This window comes from Saccostrea cucullata, unplaced genomic scaffold (genome assembly GCF_032062105.1).
Source record: "Saccostrea cucullata isolate Sc308-1 unplaced genomic scaffold, CSIRO_AGI_Scuc_v1 ctg2615, whole genome shotgun sequence".
In the NCBI taxonomy this organism is placed as follows: domain Eukaryota; kingdom Metazoa; phylum Mollusca; class Bivalvia; order Ostreida; family Ostreidae; genus Saccostrea; species Saccostrea cuccullata.
The window spans coordinates 49,316-67,795 of record NW_026935497.1 but is presented as its reverse complement, the minus strand read 5'-3'; the positions used below and the strand labels follow the sequence as shown (position 1 = coordinate 67,795).

The 18,480-nt window shown below is 32.3% G+C and overlaps 3 protein-coding genes across 3 annotated transcripts; 2 read left to right on the top strand and 1 right to left on the bottom strand.

The window, feature by feature from the left end:
- Positions 1 to 119: 119 nt before the first annotated feature.
- LOC134243007 (uncharacterized) lies at positions 120 to 2,627 on the top strand (the record flags this gene model as incomplete). Its single annotated transcript, XM_062725214.1, has 5 exons — positions 120 to 122; positions 483 to 654; positions 1,844 to 1,947; positions 2,054 to 2,182; positions 2,398 to 2,627. Coding segments are annotated over 5 exons (611 nt in total), but the record flags the coding sequence as incomplete, so codon positions are not given.
- Positions 2,628 to 2,951: 324 nt separating this feature from the next.
- On the top strand, positions 2,952 to 7,109 carry LOC134243006 (uncharacterized). Its single transcript, XM_062725213.1, has 3 exons — positions 2,952 to 3,080; positions 3,308 to 3,425; positions 6,843 to 7,109. Exons 1-3 carry the CDS (start codon positions 2,952 to 2,954, stop codon positions 6,980 to 6,982), a joined length of 387 nt encoding a protein of 128 aa, XP_062581197.1. The 3' UTR covers positions 6,983 to 7,109.
- A 482-nt stretch (positions 7,110 to 7,591) lies between these two features.
- On the bottom strand, positions 7,592 to 16,342 carry LOC134243005 (transcription factor RFX4-like). Its single transcript, XM_062725212.1, has 20 exons — positions 16,033 to 16,342; positions 14,126 to 14,266; positions 13,818 to 13,878; positions 13,587 to 13,710; positions 13,445 to 13,506; positions 13,283 to 13,360; positions 13,153 to 13,186; positions 12,550 to 12,648; positions 12,350 to 12,427; positions 11,740 to 11,903; positions 11,087 to 11,187; positions 10,563 to 10,766; positions 10,179 to 10,273; positions 9,975 to 10,092; positions 9,559 to 9,675; positions 9,212 to 9,343; positions 9,001 to 9,097; positions 8,545 to 8,623; positions 8,008 to 8,153; positions 7,592 to 7,806 (listed from the first exon to the last, which is right to left on the bottom strand). The coding sequence occupies exons 1-20, from the start codon at positions 16,067 to 16,069 to the stop codon at positions 7,614 to 7,616; spliced, it is 2,160 nt and encodes a 719-aa protein (XP_062581196.1). The 5' UTR covers positions 16,070 to 16,342; the 3' UTR covers positions 7,592 to 7,613.
- Positions 16,343 to 18,480: the final 2,138 nt, after the last annotated feature.

The following is an 18,480-nucleotide window of genomic DNA, read 5'->3' as shown; positions in this document are numbered from 1 at the left end:
GTCTTTCCATGACGTTCCAATTTTTAAAGTTTTTATTAAAATTAACAGTTAAACCGTTTCTTTACAGATTGTCCTTTTCAGATACAAGATAAATTAAATTTGTATTAAACTCATTACAGCTGGTAAATATTTCAGTTTGTTGTAATTCAAACCATGTCTAAATAAACAATTTCCCATTATTCAACCGAACCCCTTAATGAATTAAGCTTTTCCTGAATATACTTTATTTTGAAGAATCGATTCACATAAAAATATGATGAAACTTTTGGGCATTTTCTTTTCTTTCTTTTCCTTTTTGTTTTATTTTTGGTAGTCTGGACAAGATAAGACTTTATCTTATAACCTATATATACCAGGGGTGATCAAAAAGATGAAATTTAAATTGGTACACATATAGCCATATACAGGAGACAAAACCGCTTTTACTTTTGAATAGGTGGTTGAAAAAGTATGCAGATAATCAAAAATATTGCGATTTTTAGATTGTACTTGTAACTACCCTGTGAACCTTCAGAATGGCGTCTTGTTTGACAGCAATAAAGGTCAGCTGACTTATACAACCAATCAGATGACAGGTTACAACTACTCGGCTTACATTTCCGGGGGTTCAGTATGGACCTGTTTCTTAATAGAAGGAGACTACATCGTGTCAAAGTATGCAGAATGTCTTTTTAGATATAGTATCTGTTAATCAATAGCTTTACACAAAGTGCATTTGTTACATTAAAATTTTTAATCTAATAAACTTATTTATCACTATCTAGATGGTTATGGATAAGTTTAAACTTTAGATTTAAACTTTTAATGTAGCACATTGTTTCAGATACTAGTAAATGTTTTCTGACTTCATTGTAATGAATTATACTCATGGTCGTTTGGAGTACACAGTTAGAGAAATATATTGATGAAACTATTTTGAACTACATGTATGGATGCTTAATAAACCTGAACTCAGTTTGTCAATATTAATGAAGTATACCAGAAAGCAAATTAATTTGGAAAAAATATCAAAAGCGCTTGGGTGGCCATGCGTTCAAAAGTGACATTGAAATTCATTGCATGGAATGAAGATATGTTGTTTTTTTTAAATAGTATTTATAACACACATTCAGATAAATTCATAGTGAGGATTATCTTTACTCCCGACATTTTCCACATAGTGCATAATATACCGTAGCTTCCTCGTCTTTTGTTTCTACTTAACATCATTGCGAGCATCATTGTTACACGTACTTCAGATTGCGGGAACATTGTTTTTCTTTCAACTTCATCACATTCATGTGAACTCATTTCAAGTATATTCAGATATTTGATTTTACACCTCAGGTTAATAAAAGGCTCATTCAAAAACCAATAATCATGACTTGATCAAATAATAACTCGAGATCCGAGGTTGAAATTAGAAATATCCCGAGAAAGTGCCAAACTGCAATTTGGAGTAATTTTCTTATACACAAAATCTATTTGTAACAATGGCATTATCTTTCTGGCTAGTCAAAATTTAATTCAGCTTAATTAGCTTGTAACAGTTCAATACATGCAGGTTTAATGGAGGCCCTTATTTTTTAACCTTGCGCAAATGACAGTCGCATTCAAAATGACGATCAGTCCAAAGAAAGTTTAACTCGAAAGTTGTTGAGTTTTGAATCAGGTTAGGCATAAAAAATTCTTTTACGATTATAGGTTTTGATATCAAAGTACAACGAAATACAAAAGTTTTCATGACAATATCCCTTCTTTTAAATTAGTATTATAAACGTCAGTCATTCGTCTCTCTCTCTCTCTCTCTCAAACTACATGTATGCATAATTGATTTTTGCATCATAAACATTTATTATTTCAGGGCCAACAATCCTTTAACTATACTTATGTCAAACTTTGATGCTTACCTTTGTCAGTTGATGACGAAAATTACACCTTTTTCCTACTATTATTACATTGAAGGAGGTAATGTCTATTCTTTCTTTGAATACTACTTTAAGAATGTTGCATAAATGATAATTTATTTTTATTAAAAATCGATTCATTTGTAAATTTTGCTCAATGTTTCTAGACAACCAAGCAGATTCGAACAACGAAAGAATGAATGTTTTCATCTCCGGATCATCTGTAACATTAGCTCAAACATGTGCTAGGTCAGCTTCAATTCCAACAGAAGAATTCCATGTTCTCGTAAAGTCAAGTATGTAAAATCGGCATATTTCTTAATTGATCTTTAGCCCATTACAGAAAAAAATTCAACGTTGATGTAGACAGTCATATGAAAGAGAACATATTGATATTATTTTTTTTTAAGCAGAGAACTAATAATAATAAAATGTTATATTATTCAAAGATGTTTCATGCTTTTGCATCCAACTGTCTATATAAAACATTGTTCTGAAATCAATCCTGCAGCAAATATGGCAGACGTCAAACAATGGTTACCACCACCGTTGCTAGGCACATTTGAGTACACAAAAGTCACGTCTGCTGGTGTTTCTTCCTGTGGTACAGGATCTATCTGGGACGTCTGCAATAACCGAACGACTTTGACGTTCAACTTGGCAAAGTGCAATTCAGTAGTTGCATATTCTCGTGAGTTTTACATGCATATATAAGTTTTTGATGCACCTCAAAATCTTAGAAATCTCTACTACTACTTACTGCGTGTCTGTGTATAAATTAGCAGACTCTTTTGGAAATTTCTCAATTACAAGTATACCGTTTCCCTGTGTGATAAAATTGAGAGTATTCTAATCAGATATACAGATATGCTTCAATAAGTCATAGCTCATGGAGTTGACATACATGTATATAAATATTATTTGATGTTAGGTGGAGTTAGAAGCACGTTTTAGTAAGAACTTGGATGTATGTAATTGGTTGTTATTTTTCATAATATTTAATATGGTGTTGCAATTCTTCTTTTCATCTATGCACAATTCTCATTGACCAACAATATAAAATTGATGATTAGGCTTATTTTAGAAGGCGAAGTTAATGGTTTGTTCTATGTAAAGAAAGGGTCTACATACTACATTGTGGTATTGAATCCAGGTGCTGTGGATGGCTCTACTTATTTCCGCTTTACCTGTATGGTAAGCATATTTCTTCCCTTCCAAAAAAGATATACTCTGAAATGTCATTTTTATTTGAAAATATTAAGTTATATAAACTTAACAAAAAAAAAGTGCCCTGGGCACAATAATTCAACCGTTCAAACAGACACACTTACGTGGGAAAAAATAATTTCTTTATTTTTTGTCAAAATTGGGATTAAGTCAATAATTAGTCATTGAAACCAATTTTATATTATAAATTTAAGGCTGTAACACAATCAGGGACCAATGTAACAGTAGTAGAGAAGAGCGGAAGTTGTGGACCAGGACAAAACACCACACTGGCTGGATCTGGGGGTTCTAAGTACACATTGACACCGTATGGTATGGGATACAATTATTTTTCTCAAGACTAATTATTATCAATAATTTCAAATATTTTCATTAAAGCGATAACCATGATGCATAAACTGGAAAATTGACAAACGTAGAAGTTTTATATAACACATTTATTTTCTTATTTATGGATATTACGAATTAAAAAATGACACTAGACGTTAATAATTATCATGGAAATATTAGCCATTTTGCCATGAGGATTTAAAACCCACTAATAAAATTTGATTTCTGCGATATCAGATACAGAGTATACAAGTGTTATGATATATTTTAGCATAGAGCAGCTGAAATTTCAATTGATCTTTTCTTGTCACCAGTTTTCTGGCGTCCGTCCGTCCATTTGTCCTAATGTCTGTCTTTTTCTCATTTTCAACTTCTCAAAAAACGTTATTTCAATTTAAACGAAAGCTGGTACAAAGCATTCCTGCGTAAAAGGGATTCTAAATTATCAAAATTAAAGCCCAAGCACCCTATCATAAGAACATAATCAAGTAAAGACAAATATAGGGTGGGAACATGAAATAATTTCTCTTCCAAAGAACCATTGGTTCAGAAAAAGCTGAAATATATGTGGAGGCTTTCTAAGGTAGCGTGGATTCTAAATTGTTCAATAGATGCCCATGTGGATGGTTTTGGAACACAAATTACATTGATATATAAAGAAAATTTATTCTCAGGATCCAGAAATCTTGAATCTCCTGAATGTAATATAAGTTATTAATTGTTCAGCTAATGGCTCCTGGCGTAGGTTGAGGCCACAACAGGGAATACAAGAATATTTGGAGAAATATTTGAAAATCTTCTTTGATGACAACAAAATCCTTATTAATCATTTTAATCCAGAAGCATTATCTTGTGAGGTAGATGGTTCATTTTTTTTTTCAAATTACTGCCTCATTTTGAGAAATTTGGCCACAAAAGACAATCAAAAGAAATCAAAGTTTTACAAAGAAATACATGAATATTTTGAGGAATTTTTTTGTGCAAAATAACAGGGCCAAAGTAACACAGTCTATCGTTGTAAGCAGTGGGCCTCTTGTTTACATTGATTCTTTGTTGTTCTGAGATGCGTATAATGTATGAATGCGTTTAATTGCATCACTGTTTAATATTGTGGGTACACTAGTAATTGAAAATAGTGTTATTTTTTCTTATAATATATTTTATTGTCGTAGCAATTTGTCGTAAGTATTTGATATGACCATGGTTACGAATTACATAAGTAGTTGCTTTCTGGTTGATCGTGTTTATTAAAACTAACATTTTATATAGTAGCGGACACTATTTATGTATTTTTACTGTGTAAAAGAGATAGCTTTTCTAGTGATGCGATATACAATCCTTTGATTTTAAGCAGATTAATATTCAGCAAGCTTGGAGTGTGTTTAGATCAGTAACCCATTAAAACACAATGCCATATCCAGTTATTTGCTTAACACCAAACTTGACTAAAAAAGACGTTTATAGCATCCTAGCCACTAACTGATAAGCGTGATGACTTCAACTTTTATACCCCCTGCTTGAAAAGTGGGAGGGTATACTTTAATTGGTAAGTCCGTCTGTCTGTCCGTACGTCCGTCCGTCTGTCTGTTACGCTATGGGGTACCCATCTCTTATCCGCAACTCCTCTTATAACACTGAGTGAAATTTAATGAAATTTTCATAGAATGTTTATTACATATTGCCATTGTGACCTCATATTTTACTTTTTGATCCGACACATATTTTGGGTTTCCCGGCCACAGCAAAACATGGACTTTTTGCCATTATAACCATACGGGAGGCGGGGGTATCATTTAGAAAGTTCATTGCTCACAGTACCTCTAGTTTCAATTGTGAAGGACTCTTACTTATGTAGCAATATATCATAATCACCTGCATGCGGCGTTTATATCTCTTAGTTGATTCGATAGATGTAGGTACATGTAAACGCGTGCTATACACATATACGTGTAAACTATTTATAAAATGAGGAGAGTTAGTGGCAAACAAGTTACCAAACAAGCTAGATTATCAACAACTTTAAACTCGTTTAAAGTCATTATTTCGGAAAGTTTATGGTCGATACAATGATCATGTCAGCAAAATATCTGTCATTTAGGCAGATACTAGCGTTTATCATATCAATTAATACCGGTAGAACATAATTTACGAACTGAATTGCTCAGTCATTTTTCGATCATTTAAGGAGTACAAGACATGTTTGCCCGATTGGTAGGAGATGTTCACTCCTCCATGGCACCCGATCCCACTTTGATGTTTTTAAGTTCTGCGTTTGCTCTGCTCCTGATTGTAATTGTTTGAATGGACTTTTGAACTAGAGTGCTGTTCTTTTATCATAAGTCAAGAAGGCCACTAACTACAACGTATTGCTTAATTCATAAAACTTAATCATTTGTCTATTCTATTGAAACTACAGAAATTTTAACTAGAATGATACAGTATGATTCTTTAATTAACACACAAGGTATGTTATGAGAAGAAATTTCAGACCGTTCATTCTTTTTTAAATTCACTCATTGCTACTTTTACTGGAATAGATATTTAGTAACCGTATTTTATTTAGTTTTCTAAAAATTCATTATTCTGTAGATAAAAGCAAAACAGGACATTTTCTTTTTCTTACCATTTCTGTACCTATTTGTGTAATTGTAAGAAGAAAGGAAAGTTTCAATTTTAAGTTTCCTTACATCTCAAAAATTGAAAATCATACAAATGAATATTTTCATTTTATTTCATTCAATATTGTTCAGAAACTAGAGGTACTGTGAGCAATGAGCTCATTAATGATACCCACTGCCTCCCACATGAATATAATGGCAGTGTCCATGTTTTGCTGTGGGAAACCCAAAATATGTGTCGGATCAAAAAGTAAAATATGGGGTGTACGATGGCATTATGTAATGAAGATTCTGTGAAAGTTTCATTAAATTTCACTCAGTGGTATAAGAGGAGTTGAAGATAAGAGATAGTTACCCCAAAGCGTAACAGACAGACGGACGGACATACTGATTGCTACATACCCTCCCGCTTTTCAAGCGGGGGGTTTAATAAAGGCGACAAGATTTCATTATTAATGTAGAATTCCTGTATATATAATCATTAACATTCTGTATCCTTGTACAAAACCACACAAAACATAAATAACTTTTTGCTTGCAGCTTTAGATTCTTGTTATGTGACAAAAGAAAATAGAAATTCGATTTGGCATGTTTCTGATTAAAAAGAATAATTTGAAGGAGAAAGAATGATTTAAGAATAATTTAGAAATTAAAAGCAATAAAGAAAATGCTGTTGGTGCAATTTCAAAAGCAAGAAGACGCAATGATAAGGAAATGAGAATACTTATAATCCTGGCAGTGCTTTCTGTAAATTGAAAAACAAACATATTAATTTTTGCAGCATTTACCACTGACAGCCCTCCAGAGACTAACGTTAACATCGCTATAATCCTCGGAATCGTAATACCTTTACTCGTTCTTATAGCGGTTGTAGCAGTTGGTTTTATTTGTAAGAAGAAGAAAATGAAGATCCATGTGTAGGAAAAAAGGAAAAGAAAGTTTATCAACGAAAATTGAATATTACTTTATTTAACAAATAATATTGTCAAATTTCTATTAGATCTTCATCTGCTTAACATATTTAACAGGGTTTAATAAGCCAAGAATTGTCAAGCTGTATATATTGTATAATCTGTTGTACTAATTAAAAAGTTATTATCTTCTATCTACAGAGATAGTAATGTGGTGTAAGGATTTTATTATCGTTCATTTTATGTTAGAGCTACTAGTATTAGTTTTCTTTATACGTATACTCTGACACATTCACTATTCTTTTTTATGTCCAATTTATATACTGTATTTTTTACAATCAAGGAAAAAAATGATAAAGGTGCCTTAAATTCTTTAAAAGTTCTTAATATGTTTGTTTTTCCCAATTTCAATAAGTAGAAAAATTTTAAGATAATAGGATTTTTATCCTATATTTACTTTAGTATTAGTAGTATACTTGGTCGTCATACTATTTTACATTTAAAGGGGCAGAAACATAATTATTTTTATCTGTAAAAGAGGTATTTTTTGTCAAAATGTAAATGTAAGAAATACAGTGGTACATTTTTTAGTATCTTTATTTCAAATTCTTTAAATGTATAATTCATCCACGTTACTAAAATCATTCTGGGGCATCCACCATCCTATACCTTCTACTAGTATATGCTGAGTGGTAACCATAGCAATGTCCAGTGGTGTAACCATAGTTACACATTCCATCCTGTGGAATACTGACTCTTTCAGTTGGCTGATTGAATGACCCTCGTCCGTTTTGATCATTTTTAAAGAAATGTTGAAATGAAAACTCGTTGTTACTGAAATTGATGCATGATGAAAAATAAGTAACTGCGTTTTTTTATGTATAAATTTATTTATATTTTTTAAATATCTTTATCAAGCGCATGATTTCTTTTTTTAATTAAATGTCATTTTAGAGCTTAAATTCAAATTGTACTTACATGAAAAAGTGGACTTTAAAAAGTTTTTTTTTTAAATAAATGTTTTAAAATACATACTGTGTTGTATATCCATTGTGTTCGGGGAAAGTGTTGCCTGGTAAATCCATGAAAAGGGAATTGTGATTGTTCATCTCATAACCCTGGTCCTGATTGAAGCAATTGACAGAGGGTATTGCGTTATTGTTAGAATTTGGACTGGATATCTATTGAACAGAATAAAAGGATACTATTTCTGTATGTTTTCTCAGTTGCAATGTCTTAGTACCCGGTACATAATATTGACGAAAAGGTTACATACCCTGAAGATACTTTTTTAATTCTAAAATCTCTAATATGATAATACCCTCTCCTCTCGCCCTTCCCATCGCCGAAATATGGCTGAAATATTGCCGACCCGGCGTTAAACAATAATAATCAATCAATCTCCCCCTTTCCCAAATAAGATATTATTAATACTTATGGATTTTATTTCTTTCAAATAAGTGGCACAACTGACTAAAATGATATTACTAGCTAGTGTGAACTTAACTTCCAAGCAACAAAACTACACGAATTTATAAAACTTGGACGGGGATTTTTACAAACAGTTCTTACTTGATCATTGGGCAGGTTACATGGTGTCTCATAAAATATACCAGACTCCTTAAAACTCCGAGAATGGCTAACCTGCTTTCTGAACAAAAAAAAAAATTACCAAAAAATTTACTTCTTGACAAAACCTTCCAACCAAAAAAGTTTTTCAGTAGAGTGAATAGTATAATTATTAATAATGGCTTGTTCTCTGTAAGATTTCCTTTACTGTTTGAGACTGATAAAGACGTAATTTTTTGTAATTTTTTTTTTCCAGACACATAATATACATGTATTTGTGATATTAATTTCAATACATAATCATGTATCAATTTTTTTTCCGTCAAATTTCAACGGAAAACTTGTAAATATTTTTTTTAAATACTCATAATTTATATGAAATGAAACATTGAATAATGTTGTATTGTAGTTTTTAAAAAAAATCTCATAAATCCATTAAACATTTTAAAGAAAACTTACAAAAACGGTTTTCTCTGATCTTCAGAAGTGGAATGTGTGCATTCATAAGTCGAACTTTCAAACCGTGTTCTTGGTGAAATTGTGACTCTCTCATTTCCTTTTAAATAAACTTGAGGATTGAATTAACATAAAATAAAATCTTTGGATGAGATAAACACCAATACAATATTTAAAGCTTTACTTCTGTATAAAATTATTTGTCATTTGTTACCAATATTTTTCTTGTATACACTGCTTTCCATAACTTCCATGTTTGTTTCTGTGGAACACTCTCTGGGTTCAGATGCCATAAAAGCTTCTTTAATTATACTGTAGTCGGGTAATGGCTCATCGTCCGTCAGATCTGGAAATGGAAATTCTATTCATTCTTTATTTTTATCCACCTTAAATACAACACGAGGTCCTTTTATACAATGCATACAAAGACAGTATTGCCATGAAAGAAAAGTAAGGAAGAAATTCAGAAACAAATTTATCAAACTCATGTTTGTTTAAAATAATTTTCTCGAAATAGAATAATCTAAACAAGTATGACAGGGTCTGTATAGAAAACAAAACCTGTTATTTCTCCTCTGATGTGTCTCAGGAAGTCTCTAGATCTCTCCTCGCTGTATAGGTTTTCCACAAGATACAACACATAGTCGTCAAACATCAGATGGAGTAAGTGGAATGATCCTAGTTTCAAAGAAAATTTATTTAAGTATAGGAACAGCTTCACTGAACTTAGATTTGAAATATACTTTATGTGCAGAAATAATATATAAGTACATGTACTAGGATTCCATTGCATTAATGTGTAGTAAAGGGTAACATAAGAATTGGTGTAAATTATTAGTTATTTTAAAACAAATAAGTTGACATTTTCACAGAACTATCATGCTTATCGGTATATTTAACAAAACAATATAGTAAAAATCGATACTGCATGTATAGAAGTCGATTAAAATCAAAATTCAGTTTAGAATTAAATTTACCGAAGCTTGGAGCGCTGTGCAATGTCATGTCTCGAATGACTCTGGTTCCAAAACAAGACCACATCAGTAAGAATTGTCGAGCCGTTCTTCGCAAAAAACCGGGTCTTTTCTTGGCATACTAAAATGACACGCGGTGAAAATCTTAATTATAGTCCAGATAATTCAACTTAATATGGACATGTGATCTGTGACGTATAAACTGACCTGGACGACACATTTATCTACCATGTTATCCAGCCATTCTACATAGGACTGCAAAGGTGCTTGGTCTTCCAACAGTTGTTCAAATTCATAACAAACTTTATTAAAGATGAAATAAAAAAGATAACATTTCTTGTCAAGCTTATTTAAACTGTGTATATTCCTGCTAAAAAAAGACATAAGTTGAGAAATTGAGACCACATCCCTCATAAAGACCATCAAAGAAATTAGGCAAGAATTATCAATTTAACCACTATTTTGAATACCAATCATCTACATATTTCAGATATCATAATGACTTATTGATCAACTAAAATATCATTTCGAATACCATTTTAATTCCTATTCGAGTTTCAGAGACCATAATGACAAACGAAGCACTCTTACGATTGGCGATAGTTTCTGTGACTTTCTCGTTATAACTCTCCATGGTGTACACTGTCTGTTTGATGATACTGTTAAGATCTACGCTGATCCAATCCTCCAACATTTGGGAGGAGATGTCGGGGCTGTGGACCACGGACCTGGCCGCCTGACACAGGTGATTCAGGGACGTCTGACGGCGAAGAACTTGAGCAAATCGACGGGCCACTGAATTAGAAAAATTGTCATTGTATAATAACTATAGCGGCCCTCTTTCATTGTCCATAATCCGTGTTTAATAGAAAATATATTTTTCAAAAATATCCTGTCTTTTTTCAAAGCTCCAAAACATAAGGACTGCCTCGCGTTGATGTAAAGAAAATGTAAAGAAATGAATTTTAGTAAGATAACCGTAAAAAAATAAAGAATATAAAAGTTAAAAGAAGGTTTTTAAATGTTTATTGAAATTGTCCAACCATTATGGTCGTTTTTTTTAAACAATTCATATAGAAGAAACAACATGGTGTACGAAGTCTTAGAATACTAACGGTCAAACTTCATTTTCCTGACTCCGTTTGGTAAGGAATCTAGTGCTATTTTTAACCATTCGTCGAGTTGTTTTGAAAATTTCTTGATAACTTGTATCAAACTGAAATATAAAGCAGCAGCTTATTAGAGTCGACATCAAAGCACTCTAAAGTTATCAGACATTTCAGAACAACGAAGAAACCGACGAAGATGACAAGTCAAAGATTCCAACAGGCGATAAAAAGTGATGTGGAATAGGAAGATGTGTAAGTACTAGAAAGTAAGCAGTGAAAGAAATAATGACTATCCAAAATAACAGTTTTCATAATACAAAAAATCTCAGAAATAATTCAGAAATAAATAGCTTAGAACAATTCTAAAACAAACAACTATTAACAGGCGTAGAAATGAAAATACCAAGGATCGAAATCTCGAAATGATTCAGAAATAAATAGCTTAAAACAATTCTAACACAAACAACTATAAGCAGGTGTAGAAATGAAAATACCAAGGATCGCAGAATACATATAGTTTGGCTTCATTGAAGAACTCGTCGTTGGATATCCTGAGGTACCCATGGTTGTTCTTTCTTTTACTTACGATAAATAAAGATGAGATCACCTCTGGGTATCCGATGATAAACTAAAAGATGGGATTTTTTTTTCATGTTTACCTTTCTGGAAGGGCTTGGAGGACAGTCGGCATTAGGACATTAGCGATGGCTTTGTATAACATGGTGTCACAGACACCTACCAACAGAACTATCGTCTGCGTGTCGAGGACCGCCATCATATGTCCCGGCATGCCTTGCCAGAAGTGGAGGAGGAAACTCTGCACCTGTATCAAAATAAGCATATTAAATAATGCATAGATATAGGTCAATCCATAGATATATCGATTTCACAAAAAAAGCATATGGAATTAGAGTCCATATCATAGCAATTCAAAACAATTGATCATATTAGAACAACGGAAGAACATACGAAGATGGCATTACCAGTCAAAGATTCCAGGCGATAAAAGTGACGTGGAATTTTAAAAAGCTAGGTTTGTTAAAACTGTAGAGTGAGCAGTGATAGAAATAATGTAGAAATAATTATATTCAAAAAACTAAAATTCTCTTAATTCAAACATAAAAAGTCTCAGAAATAACCGTAGTATTTGATATATTATTCCATCCCTCATCGAGCAGTAGCAGTATTTTTTCCTGTGGTGTTTTTTTCGACCAGTCAAGATCTGAAGATTGAATGAAATGATATACTGAGGTAAGAAAGTCTGCCTACCTCGTCAAAGTTAGCTCTGATGACAGTATCGAGTATCCTCTGACAATGTGTTCTATACATCATCAAAAAGGTCACCACCTAAAATGCAACAATACTCAACAAAAAAGTGATTCTTATTTTCATGACAAGATACATTTAAAGCATCAGCACACGAAAAACAATAATAAATACGGCCATTCATGCTTTATTTTGTGTCAAACCTTGTCTTCAGGTACAGTGTCTGGTAGTTTGATGTCTTTGATATCTGGAAAATCTGGTAACAGGGTACCGAGTTTTGATCGAGGTGAGTAGGCCACAATCTGATTAAAAATATAGACTGAATAATGCAAAAGATATCTTTTAATTGAGATTTGTAACTACAATGATATTCGTTATGTTGATTTTCAAGATACGTATAACCAAACAAAAGTTGCGTGTAGTTGAATTATGTTTCTAGATGAAAGGAGTTAGACGTGTGACACAGTTGAAAAGGGATAAAAATACATTTAGATTTGATGTGTTGTATTGTGTTGTGACGTGGAAAAATTATGAATAAAATTATTATTGGGGCTTAACAGATAACCTCATAAATGACAAAACAAGTGAGCACTATGACCAGAAAGTGCGCTTAAGTTACAGTGTATCGAATAATCGAGGTTTTTAAACCTTGAATATTCAACAAAAGTACACGAGGAGCTAAATTGTAAGTCATCTGAAGTTTTTGCAAAATGGATTTTCAAAAGTTGGAAGATCGGCAAATAAAGCTACCGGGTACACTTTTTCATGGCATAATTCATGGCAAGAATAAAATGAAAATAATTTACCTGTTTTACGTTTTCCTTTTTTCCCTCGCCTAAGCTGGAAAAAAAATAATTGAAAATACCTTGTTTTCCTGGTGAGATTTTAATAATGATGAAGAAGCTAAATACTTGTAGTTTACTTATTCATTTCTACCTCTGTGCTCCTTTTGAGGAATATATAATCTCAAAATGTTTTGACGTTTCCCGTACTCCAATACCATAGTAATGATACCTACAAAGAAGAACCGTTCTGAATAAGGTCCACTTTATACTCGGAGCTTAATCTAAATTGCAGGGAATCTAAAAATTGACATACTTTGACTGCCCTCTTGTTCCAAGTCGCCGCGTTGTGATTTGGGGAAACTGTTGCCGAATTATCTACAATTATAAAAACTTGAAACAGTGAAGCGAAAGACATTGAAATTGGTTTTTGGAAGGAATACGTTTTATGTACAAACCTTTCCAAAGCTGGCAGCATTGACTGGTTGCGTGTCGTTGGTCTCGCAGTAATCGAGGTAGTGGCAATACAGAGTGCTTCTGGGGATACATACTGCCTCTGCTATCTCGTAATTTTCATCCAACCTGAATCAGGTAAAAGAAAATGTATTTTCTGTAAGCCTCTTTGGATTAAAATGATTATGAAAAACACAAATAAATTGCATCCGTATTGAAATACTAAAGATATATACCACTTCAGCGCAGCAGGAGTGGAATGGGATTTTGTACAGTTGCGAAGTCGATGGAAGTTCCCTACAATGACAAAAAGAAAAGTTAGGGAAACTCCACTGAAGATAAGGCTATTCCAGATAATGTAAACCAGCTATAATTCGCGTCATATTTTATAAGCGATTTGTCAGTTTGAAATCGATCCGCGACGATTATTTTTCGCGTGTTGAAGTAAGTCGCGAAATTAAACTCGCAGATACTTCTCCCACGCGAATAAAAGTTGTAATATAGTACATGTATTTGTTATCTTTCAATTGTGTTGTGTACAAACCCAAGTTTGTTTCTTCATCATGGCCACGTTTTGAGGTTAGTCCGCTACTGAACTCTCCAATGTTGGGGTCTTTTAAGGGTTGTCTTTCAGCTTCCTGAAAGTCGCCATGAAAAGTTCCAGGAAGTGGAGTAATGTGGGATCCTGGGTTTGTAAAGTAAGAAATATACAACTGATTAGTCCTCGCAATTTGAAATAGACTTTTGCGAACACATCAAGAGGAGCGGTACAATTTTTGTTCTTTACAATGGCTAATATTACATCGACGTTTTTTTTTCTTTCAGAAGTCATTTTTAAAAGGCTTTTAATATGAGAATTTTTTTTTCTTTTTAATGTTAAAAAATTATTTCTTCCCTATATAATTTTCAGGTATCGAGAAATACTTGTTCTTGTTGATATGAAGATAAGATAATTTTCTCAATAATGGCAAAGTGCTGCAAAATACACGTATTTGCTTAGATATAAATGTTTCACCAATTTTCTTGTGAATATCAGTGCATATATATACATGTACAAGAAATTTCGTAATACTAGCATATATTGAATGGGATGATGTTTCAGAGCGGAAAAATAGCTTAGCTTTATTTGGTTTTCACCATTTTTAAATTATGTAAACAATATTACTGTTTAAGGTACAGATTTAAACTTTAAAATCAAAATGGAAAAAGTATTTAAAAAGTTAAGGATGAACAGACTGTTCAAAAATTTTGCAGTGTTCAGAAAAAAAAGCAATCTTGCTTTTAACTTGCAGAATAAAACTCGTAGAATTAAGACTCTGACTAAGAGAAACCCATCTCATTTATTCATAAGAAAACATAAAAAATTCACCAAACTCAGGTATTAAATCTGATTTGCGTTTTAGGGTATTGTTCACATGGCATTCCTCCCAACCCCCTTTTGGTAACTTAGTGACAATCCTCGTTTCATGAGCCATTCCCTACAGTATTTTATTTTTACATGGACGGAAAGCCGTTGAAATGCTTTTATTATCTCGTTAGTTCTTGAATATACAAATTCTGCAGTAAATGGAGAAATTTTCAATTTTATTTAACCGTTTTATTGGTATAAATTATGACAATCATATAAATATACGTTCCATAATTGAATTTTCCTGCGTTTGTTTGTTTTTTTTTTTTTTTAAATTTCTTCTTTTTAAAACATACTTTATTCATAAATTAAAAGGATCCTGTAACTTCTTAGATTTTACTACTTACATATTTCGGTATGTCATGAAAAATTAAATCGTAGAAAATGGTGACTCGGAGTCAGATAACAGCAATTACGGAACTAGACTCCGCAGGTTTTTATTATTCATTTCTATGCTCTTTTCTACTTCAGGAATTTGCAGATGCAACAATGTATGACTATATCATTTAAAACAATAAACTTTGGAAATTTCAGTTCATTTCTGTCATTTCTTCAAATCTTTCCACAAATGAAGTAAATGAATATTACGAATAAAATTAACATTTGTTGTTCTTAATTTTCAGTATCTATTCAACACTTATTGTCTAGAAATACAGCATTTGTAATGAACTGGTAATCATTAAATTAAGATACCACATCCTATTAAGTGGAAAAGTATGAAAAGTTTTATGGTTAAATAAATTGAATGTTTTTTTTTTTGTACAAATCATTACCAATTAAATTTCTGACATGAAAAATACTAATCCAAAACACAGAACTTCAAATTAAAGTCCCAAAATTTAAAAGCAACATATTCCAAAATAATATCAGTGTTTCCTTGCACTACCTTAAATACGATGGGGAAAAAATCTGATCATTTTGGTATCTAGGAAACAATCAACAATGGTGCATAGCAAATCGCATCCAAAAGTATGCAAAGAGTAACTCCTAGGTAACGGTGAAAATGCGAAATTAACACATGAAATTGATTTGCCCACACTTACCAACGGTGGAGGTGCTCATCTCGGTAAATTGATCCATGTCCTCGCACTGTGGGATTTTTTGTAAAATTAATTCCTCAAATTTAATTGAATTTGTGCAGGTGTCGAAACAGAAAATTTGTCAATCTATTCACTTCTAAGGGCTGGGACGCTTCTTCTTCAAAGGATATGCTCGCGAGAGCTCCGGTGAAGAAATTGAAGGCCGTTCGCGAGAGGCAAATAAATATTGGGGGATTAACTTTTTATTGGCAATAGGGGATGCGATGATTTATTTTTAAATAATTATTTATTTTCGCTTCAATGTATTAATTGCAAATTTGGGGATTTCATTGGTAGATTTGAAAAATTAAAATATTTGACGAACTCGTAAAGAAAGTAAAAGTAAGTTAATAGAAAAAGATGTGTAACATGTCATTTCGACCCTATTCTTCCTGTCCTTGTTAAAGTTTTAATTCCCTTTTTATTCTTTGAATTGTATAGTTTACGCTTGTCAAAAAGATGGGTGTAGAAATATTAAAAGTGATAATTAATTTGTCATATTTAAGAGTATTAGATCCATATTCGCATAAAACGCGTGATGTTTGAAACAACTTTTGCGATAAAATGTTATAGTCTTGTTTGTACAAATTGGTGCAAACCACGTCTTGTCAAATTTAATTAATATGATAAATAAATCCTGTTCATTAATTATTTAAGTAAAAAAATTGAAGCAAGGCAAAGCAATGTGACGTGTAACATCGTGTACATACTGAGAGAGAGAGAGAGAGAGAGAGAGAGAGAGAGAGAGAGAGAGTGTCAAAGCGACCCTTATCCACTTCAGAAACAACCGATTAAGATTTCCAGTTCTGTGCATTTTAAATAAATCCTGCCATTTATCAAGCTTCTTTCAGCTACCATGAAATGCGATTGCGACCAGCATAGCCTAAAACTGCATTCAATTTTCCTCTTGATTTCATTGCCTTTCTCCATATTGTGGGTGACAATTTATAAAACGGCCTACCTCATTATGGTTTCCGGACATTCTCTCAACTGAGCTTCTCTTACTTTTCGACATTCGTTGATATTCAATTTATTTCAGAGACTGTATTACTTTATTAAAAACCAAACAGACTAAGACGATAGCGTTTCAATCACATGTATTTGCGCACAGGACTCTTATAATGTACAGGCATCGTAGGGTATTTTTGTATGGAGCGGATATTTTCCAGTTTTTCTCGATATTTCCTGTAGTATACATAAAAAAATAAGTATAATAAATATCATTGTGAAGAAATATTCAACAAGCCTCGAGGTTTTATCTTATCGGGGGAGGGGGTGTCATGTCTACAAGACTAATACTGATTTGTACTTCTAACAAGGGAAGAGAAAAGAAGCACCTTGCTTGATTTTTGTGGAGTATAGAATCGTGACCTCAGTAGTTTTCATAAACGAGAACTGGCAAAGTCAAATTGAAAGGGTGGTGTGGTTGGATTAACATAATTTGAGAATTCACAATTTCCTTTTTGAAAGCTATATGGCAACATTAATAAGTAGATAGGGAGAGGGCGTAATAAGTTTTAACAACTTGTGCCCAATCCCTTTGTACCGGTAATTAAATTAAAATACTATATTTTCAAATCAATAAGTAGCTAGAAAAGGCTAAGTTTAGTATACGTGTCTACCACGTTTTATTGAAATTAGAACAATGCTGCATGTAGGAGTTGAAGTTTTCAAAAAAATAAAATTAAATAACATCAATTCTATATATTTTCATTATTGAAAAATCTACCGGGTAGGAGGGAAGGGGAGAAACTTGAATTTACACGACCTGAGAATGCTTCCATATATCAATATGTCCTAATTTCGGCTTTGCTCTTCTTATCCAGAAGATTTTTTTAAAAAGATTATTTCCTGAAATTATATTTCATAATTTCTCTGTTAAACTTTGATATCCCATTGTAACCCCACCCACTCCAGGATGTTTTCATATCAATATGATTAATAAAAGCTTTAAAAAAGATTTCTTCCTAAATAATCCCTGTTAAACTTCTATACCCAATTGTGGCACTTTGCGGCAAGATTGGTTGAAATTGGTTCAGTGGTTCTGTAGAATAAATCGAAAAAAAAACGTGAAAAGTTGAGTTAAAAATCTAGAAGACAAAAATATTTTTCTAACTACTCGGATATCGTTTATGTATCCTTGTGAAGTCAACTTAAACACTAAGTCTTATCTACATTATGTAATTTGAACTTTTCAACAATGATTTTCACTAAATCAAATCCCCACAAACCCATAGATTTTCCTCAAACCAAGAAAATTTGACACCATGAATATACGTGTTATACAGTAATATATTTCAACAATAATCAGAATCCATGAAAATGTTGTCTCCCTGATGTTGTTAAAGTCTATTAAACAAGTTTTCAATCAAATTACATTGCAAGATAAATGCACATGCAGTAATATATCGC